This window comes from Panthera pardus, unplaced genomic scaffold (genome assembly GCF_024362965.1).
Source record: "Panthera pardus isolate Hobbes unplaced genomic scaffold, ASM2436296v1 HiC_scaffold_13, whole genome shotgun sequence".
NCBI lineage: Eukaryota > Metazoa > Chordata > Mammalia > Carnivora > Felidae > Panthera > Panthera pardus.
The window spans coordinates 204,824,136-204,833,689 of record NW_026526688.1 but is presented as its reverse complement, the minus strand read 5'-3'; the positions used below and the strand labels follow the sequence as shown (position 1 = coordinate 204,833,689).

The window sequence follows — 9,554 nt, the reverse complement described above, 5'->3', positions numbered from 1 at the left end:
AGCTTGACCTTCTCTAGGTCACTTAGCGATGCAGCGGCGGCCCAACTTGAAGCCCAGCTCAGAGAAGGCGCCCGCTGCTCAGACCTGCCCAAGAAAGGTGAGGGTTCTGACAGCGAAGGCACTAGACTCAGGAGGCTGAGGTGACACTTGCGAAAGCTCCCGGCAGGAGGAATGGCACACGTCCGGTTTTCCTACCCACGGGAAACACCCCCAACACCTCCAGCTGGAAAGCGGGGGCGGGGCCTCGCGGGCGGGAGGGAAGGCGCAAGCGCGCGCGCCGGAAGTGCTCGCAAGAGGACTCTGGGATTACCAGCACCCGGAAGCGTCCATCTGTTTTGCATATTTCTGGCGCGCCGGCGGACGTGATGACGCCACGAGTCACCGCCTGTTACGCGTGCCAGTTCAAGCTTGTTCAGGGGCTGCTCCCGGAAGCAGCCGGTGCCGAGGGAGAGTTGGGAGGGAGCTCGCAATTGTGAGGGGTGGGGGAGCACGGATCCTGGCCCTGCGGGTGGGCACGATGCGGCTGGGCTCCGGGACCTTTGCCGCCTGCTGCGTAGTGATCGAGGTGCTCGGGGTCGCGCTCTTCCTTCGGGGATTCTTCCCGGCTCCGGTTCGTTCCTCTTCTAGGACGGAGCACCAAGCAGAGCCCCCAGCGCCCGAACCCTCCACTGGTACGGACCCCTCCCCGGCCGTCTCCGCTCCCCTGGCCCCACTTTCTCCAGAGAACCCTCCTTCTGAGCCTCGCCTCTTGGACTTCTCGGGCTACCGGTGCTCGTCTCTTTCATTCTGGTCTCCACACCCAGGAGCCCCCTTTTTACCGCCCCAGCCTCTTTCTGTATCGTTTTGTGGCAACCACCGCTACTAGCCCGCCTCGAATCTCCTCCCTGGTCGCCGCAAAGAAAGCTATCCACACCCTGGTTCTTGCCTCCCCCCGGGTCTGCTCATCCAGCTAACACCCCCCGCCCCATTCCCTGGACAGGCCTTTGGGTCACTCCCTTTTCTAGGCACGTTTTTTGGTTAATAAGACATAACAGGTAAGATACTTGCTGACCCCTCGCGTTTTCTTCTATGACATTCTTCTAAGAGGTTGGTGTTTGTTTTATTCTCCCCAGTAGCCCTCACCTACCCAGCAGTACAAAAGGCTCTCCCGCTTGGACCAGGGCCACACAATACCAGCCACTGACCATGTAAACACAATTTGTAAACGCTTCCCTATCTCCTACCTGCAGCACTGTTTTGAATCAGTCTCCCTAAAGGTCCAATTTTCAGGACCTTCACGAAGGGACTCCCCTTTTCCAGTATTCACCATGCAGAGGGCAATTTACTGCTTCATACTGGGGCTCTCTCAGTGTATTTGTCACCCCCCGCATTGTCTACCAGTAACAGGTCCTTTTCTTTGGATTGAGGTAGGTAGATATGACAATATCTACGGTGCAAAAGTAGATTACAAGCTGCTTGGATGCTAAGTACAGTTTAAAGTTCAATTTCCTTTTTTCTTTCAAACCTTTTTAGGAGCCAGTTCCAACTGGACCAAGCTCCCACCACCCCTCTTCAGTAAAGTTGTTATTATGCTGATAGATGCCTTGAGAGATGATTTTGTGTTTGGGTCAAAGGGTGTGAAATTTATGCCCTACACGACTTATCTTGTGGAAAAAGGAGCATCTCACAGTTTTGTGGCTGAAGCAAAGCCACCTACAGTTACTATGCCTCGAATCAAGGTAAATGGTTTGACTTTGTTATATACGGGTTGATCTTTGGGAGGTTTGAAGGGGCTGTACTCTTTTACTTGGAGTCCCAATTTTTACTAAGTAGAAGTTAGTTTGGTGTTGTCAACCTGGCTGGGACAGTAAAATGCTGAAGAAGCCTCACAAGGTAGGCTAGAACTGAGACCTGTGATTTATGCCCCCTGTCAAGTAGCCAAAGTTCACACTTGTTGGAAAGCGTAAAGTATTTAGATCCAGATCATTCAGGTCAGCCTAATCCAAGAGCTAGTGTCCTCCTTGCTAACCTGGTCTCTAATTGTCAGTGGGTCACCTACATTCCAGAAAGGAGCCTTTAGGGTTAATCCAGTTCATTATGATTTTATAGATGAGAAAGCAAACTCAGATAAGTTCGATAACTCGTCAACGATTGTGGTATGCACAGTGATCAAACCTGCATGATCTGGCCGTTTCTAGTGTTTCTAGTGAATACCTGTTTCAGGTATTCAGCCTAGTGAGTGTGTGGCTTTAAAGCATATGGTGCTTTACCCAAGAACTAGGAGTTGAAAAAAAAAAAAAAATAGTACAGCTTTATTGATTGGCTCAAGAACTGTTTATTAAGCAACTACTATGTGTCAGTATTGTAATGGGTATGCATTTGGGAGAAAATAGTTATCTACCTTCATGGAGCTTTTAGTCACTTAGGAGAGACCTAGCCATTACACAAATGAGTAGACAAATTAATGTTCACTTTTAAAGTGTGATTAATGCATGATGAGAAAGAACAGGATGTGATGCTCATTGCTGGGTGGGTTAGGAGGAGCCCCAATTTAGATTGAGGGTCAGAAAAGCCTATCTGAAGAAATTACATTCAAGTTAAGCTGAGGATGAGTAAAGAGGAGGCAGCAGAAAGGGACAGAGGAGCTTAAAAGTTTGTGACTACGTTGCTAGCATGGTATAAAAGTCCTGGCTAAGCCTTACATCTATGGCTGATCATGTGACACGTCAATATTTGATGAGACGGAGCCACTTCTTGACTCAAAGCTTGGGGCAGCATTTAGTAGGTACTCAGTAACTGTTTACTGGATGGATAAAACAGCCTGGGATTGTAAGGATTAGAACCACATCTTTCATTGGCTCTTTTTCTTGAGTTTCCCACTCTCTGCCACTTTTGGATGTAGTGTGTCCGTCATTAGGCAATATTTATTGAGCATCGTCTGTGTACCACACAGTTTTAGATAAGAGGGATTCAGTGAGGAACAAGACAGCAAGTGCCCTATCCTCATGGAGCTTAATTTCTGATTGAGGGGACAGAAAATATGTAAGTATACAAATAAATAATCAAAGTTTCAGAAAGTGATAAGTGCTGTGGAAGAAATCAGGGAGGACAACATGATGGAGTGATGAGGAGCGGGAGGTGGGGAGCACCTTTAGTCAAGAAGCTCAGGAATGGTCTCTTAAGAGTACTCCTTCTGTTGAGCCCAGTCTTGTGAAAGCTGGAAGAAAAGCATTCAGACTCCTTACCATCAGGAGCACTGTCTTTATCTGTTCTATCAGAAGTATGGAAGGAACCCGTTCCTCCTTCGTTCTGGTAAGAAAAGTATTACTAGGAATCTGAGCAGGTGTGTAACAAAATGTGTAAATGGGTGTGCAGACCCGTATGGGGGCCGCTGTGGTTCTTAGGGCCTCCCGTCTCCAGCCCATTTGTGTCATTTCATGAAACCGGTGTTTTGTTTCATTTCGTCTGTTTTGTCTTCAGTCCTTTACAGGTTCTTGGTCCTCGTTCCTCATCAAGGAGGAGCTAGAACAGGAAGTCCATACTGGAGTTAGGGTTACACAGCTCTAGAATTTGGTAGGATTGGGTAGTGTTGGCTAAGGAGTGTGTCCCCTACCCTGCCTTCAGTTAGGGAAGGGACTTCAGTAATCTCAAAGTGTTGATGCAGTTGTCACAAAATGCTGACCTAAATGACTCCAGACTAATGCCCCTCATAGCGTTTTCTCGTGTTAACTAATATGTGACTGCTTTTCCTTTCTTCAGGGAATTTATAGTCACAATAAGGAACAGGTACTGAACAACTGACTGTAGTGAGCACAGAGCACAGGCATTTTCTCATGTGCTGTCACAACAGCCCCATGTTAGGCTTCGGGAGGCAGGTACTGCCGCCATCTCCATTTTCCAGATGAGGAAACAGGCTTGAAGTGGTAAAACCACACGGGTGACATCAGAAACCAAACCTAAGCCTATGTGTGTGTGGCTCCAGAGCCTCTGTTGGTCACAGTGAGTTTACACAGCAGTGCTGCCCAATAGAGTGACCAGGCCACATCCTCTTCCAGTAGTCTCTGCAGAGCCCTCCTTCAGTCTCAGAAGGCAAGAAACTACTATTCCCAAGGCCACAGCAACCACAGGAAGACCTCCGAGGTGATGTCAGGCTTGGGCTCTCACTTAGACTTCCCAGGGCTCTCAGCTGCCTGCATGCCTCCTGCAGGCATGCAGGAGGGTGAAGGGTACTAAATAGTCCCTGCCCTCCTTGAAAATGTTAGTGGAAACCCAGCCTAATATGAGAAGGAGGCAAGTGCCTTATAAAAGCCCCTGGGAAAAGAATGGACAGATTAGACCACGTGGAAACAGAAAACCTTTATGTGGTGGAAGACACTATAAACTAAGTCAACTGACAAATGATAAACTTGGAAAAATCATTTACAGCTGAGATCACAAACAAGATGTTAAGCCCGTGATGTGTAAAGAGAATCTGACGGAAAACAATCCAGTGGCAAAGGATATAAAGAACCCCACAAAGGAAGACATTGAAATGGCGAGTAAACATAGGAAAAGATGTCTTTACTAGTAATCAGGGCAAAGCAAACTAAATCAATCTGTAAACCCAGTTTTTGTCTATCACATTGTATAAAGTTAAAGATTGGTGATGACCTCTTCCTCACACGAAATGAGGTGGACAGGTACTCTCAACACTGAGCCAAGCCCTGCACTGCCTGTCCAAACAAAGCAGCTCGTGGTGCGCTGGCTTAAACTCTGGGTGCTAACCCAGGCCTTGAGGCTACATGGTCCTGTCCCTGTTTACCTGTCCACCCTCATCTGAGCTGCCTTCCCTCTTCCTGTGTCATTCATCCACAAGGATCCCCATAGCTCTCCGTACCCCAAGTGTGCTGCCCTCCTTCAACCTTGGGGCCTTCACAGATTGCGGTGCTCCCCCTTGGAAAGCCCCGCCTCACCTCCCTTCCCTTCCCCTAGACAACATGTCAGCCTTCAGATCTCAGCTCAGATGGCACTTCCATTGGAAGCTTTTTAAAATAAATGTCCATTAAAATGGTCTTGGTCCAAATACTGGATCGCTTTGTTGGTGCTAAAAAAGAAGAAGCAGCAGCAGCTGTGTGTTTTCTGGGGAAAGAAGTTCATGATATGTTAGCGTTTGAAAAACAAAAGCAAGTTGTGGAATTATTTATATAGTTTGTTACCATTTTGGTAAAGAAAAATATGTACCTTTGTGATTGTACACATACAGGAAAAGGTACGGTATGATACTCGCCAAGAGTAACTGGTTACCTAGAAGCAGTAGGATTTCACGGAGGGGGAGAGGCTCACATTTTAAAAAATAATTTCATTGAGATAGAATTTTCATACGATGCAGCGCATACATTTTTATGTGCACAGTTTGGTGAGATTTAACAAATGTGGCATAGCCGTGCAACCACCACCACACTCTGGACTTTGATCCGCTACCCCAGGAGTGGTGGTTGTTGCTGTCATTTTGTTGGTTTGTTAGTGTAATCACTTGCCTAAACTCTTTCTGTAGAGTCTGTCTCCTCTGGAGTGCACAGTAACGGGTATGCTCATTTTTGTTTTAAATTCTTGTTTTTTATTTTTAAGCTGGTCTTCTGAAAGGTTACCCCTTGGTGAGCATAGTTAGTGGTTAGCCAATGATTGGTCAGAGGTTGTGCTTAAATACATTATGCAGTGGGCCTTCCACCCTTTCCAGGGCTCTGTGTATGGTTTGTTCTCACTGTTCAGGCACCTAGTAAGCCTGCCTTCTCACTTTCTGTGTGAGCAGTGCCTTTTGCTCAGCTGGAAGGAACCGGTAACTAGGCACTGTCTGATCTCTCCTGAGTGCACACTCAGCCCCGTGTGTGCATCCAGATTTCAGGAATATGTGGGAGCTTACAGAAATATGCTATAGCTGTCCTTTATATAATATATATTATAATTATATGTATTATATATAATTTATTGTCAAATTGGTTTCCATACAACACCCAGTGCTCATCCCAACAGGTGCCCTCCTCAATGCCCATCACCCACTTTCCCCTCTCCCCCACCCCCCATCAACCCTCAGTTTGTCCTCAATATTTAAGAGTCTCTTATGGTTTGCCTCCTTCCCTCTCTGTAACTCCCCCCCCCCCCTGCGTTCCACTGCCCCTTGGTCTTCTGTTAAGTTTCTCAGGATCCACATATGAGTGAAAACATATGGTATCTGTCTTTCTCTGCCTGACTTATTTCACTTAGCACAGTACCCTCCAGTTCCATCCACGTTGCTGCAAATGGCAGGATTTCATGCTTTCTCATTGCCAAGTTGTATTCCATTGTATATATAAACCACATCTTTATCCATTCATCGCTTGATGGACATTTAGGCTCTTTCCATAATTTGGCTATTGTTGAAAGCACTGCTATAAACATTGGGGTGCATGTGCCCCTATGCCTCAGCACTCCTGCATCCCTTCCTAGTGGTGCTATTGCTGGGTGATAGGATAGATCTATTTTTAATTTTTTGAAGAACCTCCACGCTGTTTTCCAGAGCACCTGTACTGGCTTGCATTCCCACTAAGAGTACAAGAGGGGTCCCATTTCTCCACATCTTTGCCAGCATCTATAGTCTCCTGATTTGTTCATTTTAGCCACTCTGACCAGTGTGAGGTGGTATCTCAGTGTGGCTTTGATTTGTATTTCCCTGATGAGTGATGTTGAGCATTGTTTCATGTGTCTGTTGGCCACCTGGATGTCTTCTTTGGAAAAGTGTCTGTTCATGTTTTCTGCCCATTTCTTCACTGGATTATTTTTCGGGAGTTGGGTGAGTCCTTTATACATTTTGGATACTAGCCTGATATGTCATTTGCAAATATCTTTTCCCATTCCCTCAGTTGCCTTTTGTTGATTGTTTCCTTTGCAGTGCCGAAGATTTTTATCTCGAGGTCCCAATAGTTCATTTTTGCTTTTAATCCCCTTGCTTTTGGAGACGTGTCGAGTAAGAAATCACTGCAGCTGAGGTCAAAGAGGTTGTTGCCTGTTTTCTCCTCTAGGGTTTTGATGGGTTCCTGTCTCACATTCAGGTCTTTCATCCATTTGGGGTTTATTTTTGTGTATGGTGTAAGAAAGTGGTCTGGTTTCATTCTTCTGCATGTTGCTGTGCAGTTCTTCCAGCACCATTTGCTAAACAGACTGTCTTTTTTCCATTGGATACTCTTTCCTGCTTTGTCAAAGGTTAGTTGGCCATACATTTGTGGGTCCAATTCTGGGTTCTCTATTCTATTCCATTGGTCTATGTGTCTGTTTTTGTGCCAGGACCATACTGTCTTGATGATTACAGCTTTGTAGTAGACGCTAAAATCTGGGATTGGGATGCCTCCCACTTTAGTTTTCTTCTTCAATATTACTTTGGCTATTCGGGGTCTTTTGTGGTTCCATACAAATTTTAGGGTTGTTTGTTCTAGCTTTGAGCAGAATGCCAGTGCAATTTTGATTGGGATTGCATTGAATGTGTAGATTGCTTTGGGTAGTATTGACATTTTAACAGTATTTATTCTTCCAATCCGTGAGCATGGAATGCTTTTCCATTTCTTTGTGTCTTCTTCGGTTTCCTTCATAAGCTTTCTATAGTTTTCAGCATACAGATTTTACATCTTTGGTTAGGTTTATTCCTAGGTATTTTATGATTCTTGGTGCAATTGTGAATGGGATCAGTTTCTTTATTTGTCTTTCTGTTGCTTTATTATTGGTGTACAAAAATGCAACTGATTTCTGTACTTAATTTTGTATCCTGCGACTTTGCTGAATTCATGTATCAGTTCTAGCAGACTTTTGGTGGAGTCTGTCGGGTTTTCCACGTAGAGTATCCATGTCATCTGCGAAAAGTGAAAGTTGGACTTCTTTGTCAATTTTGATGCCTTTTATTTCATTTTGTTGTCTGGTTGCTGATGCTAGAACTTCCAACACTATGTTAAACAACAGTGATGAGAGTGGACATCCCTGTCATGTTCCTGATCTCAGGGAGAAAGCTCTCAGTTTTTCCCCATTGAGGATGGTGTTAGCTGTGGGCTTCTCATAAATGGCTTTTATGATGTTTAAGTATGTTCCTTCTATCCCAACTTTCTCGAGGGTTTTTACTAAGAAGAGATGCTGTATTTTGTCAAATGCTTTCTCTCCATCTATTGACAGGATCATATGGTTCTTATCTTTTCTTTTATCAATGTGATGTATTACATTGATTGATTTGTGAATGTTGAACCAGCCCTGCAGCCCAGGAATGAATCCCACTTGATCATGGTGAATAATTCTTTTTATATGCTGTTGAATTCAATTTGCTAGTATCTTGTTGGGAATTTTTGCATCCATATTCATCAGGGATATTGGCCTGTAGTTCTCTTTTTTTGCTGGGTCTCTGTCTGGTTTGTGAATCAAAGTAATGCTGGCTTCATAGAATGAGTCCGGAAGTTTTCCTTCCCTTTCTATTTTTTAGAACAGCTTGAGAAGGATAGGTATTATCTCTGCTTTAAATGTCTGGTTGAATTCCCCAGGGAAGCCATCTGGTCCTGGACTCTTATTTGTTGGGAGATTTTTGATAACTGATTGAATTTCTTCACTACTTGTGGATCTGTTCAAATCTTCTATTTCTTCCCGTTTGAGTTTTGGAAGAGTATGGGTGTCTAGGAATTTGTCCATTTCTCCCAGGTTGTCCAGTTTGTTGGCATATAATTTTTCATAGTAGGCCCTGATAATTGCTTATATTACAGAGGGATTGGTTGTAATAAATCCATTTTCATTTGTGATTTTATCTATTTGGGTCCTTTTTTCTTTTTGAGAAGCTTGGCTAGAGGTTTATCAATTTTGTTTACTTTTTCAAAAAAAACAACTCTTAGTTTCATTGATCTGCTCTACTGTTTTTTTGTTTTTGTTTTTGTTTTTAGATTCTATATTGTTTATTTCTGCTCTGGTCTTCATTATTTCTCTTCTGCTGGGTTTGGGATTTCTTTGCTGTTCTGCTTCTAGTTCCTTTAGGTGTGCTGTTAGATTTTGTTTGGGGGATTTTTTCTTGTTCCTTGAGATAGGCCTGGATTACCATGTATTTTCCTCGTAGGACTGCCTTTGCTGCATCCCAAAGGGTTTGGATTGTCATGTGTTCGTTTTCATTTGTTTCCGTATATTTTTTAATTTCTTCTCTAATTGCCTGGCTGACCCATTGGTTCTTTAGTAGGATGTTCTTTAACCTCTATGCATTTGGAGGTTTTCCAAACTTTTTCCTGTGGTTGATTTCAAGTTTCATAGCATTGTGACCCAGATGTGACTTTTTTTTTTTTAATTTTTTTTTTAACGTTTATTTTTGAGACAGAGAGAGACAGAGCATGAACGGGGGAGGGGCAGAGAGAGAGGGAGACACAGAACTGGAAGCAGGCTCCAGGCTCTGAGCCATCAGCCCGGAGCCCAACGCGGGGCTCGAACTCACGGTCCGTGAGATCGTGACCTGAGCTGAAGTCGGACGCTCAACCGACTGAGCCACCCAGGCGCCCCCAGATGTGACTTTTAAATGTTAGGCCTTTCTCTTACCAGAAACAGCACTGACCCCT

At 44.5% G+C, this 9,554-nt stretch overlaps 1 protein-coding gene across 8 annotated transcripts in view; it reads left to right on the top strand.

Annotated features, from left to right (window-relative positions):
• The first annotated feature begins 366 nt into the window (after positions 1-366).
• The window catches only part of PIGG (phosphatidylinositol glycan anchor biosynthesis class G), a 44,062-nt gene continuing 34,874 nt past the window's right edge, over positions 367-9,554 (top strand). For 4 of the 8 annotated variants that reach the window (XM_019436860.2, XM_019436861.2, XM_019436856.2 and 1 more), the window contains exons 1-2: positions 486-671; positions 1,513-1,718. In XM_019436860.2, the coding sequence (XP_019292405.2) occupies positions 518-671; positions 1,513-1,718 (360 nt within the window). In that variant the 5' untranslated portion in view covers positions 486-517. The other 4 variants (XM_019436858.2, XM_019436857.2, XM_019436859.2 and 1 more) reach the window with 4 other exon arrangements.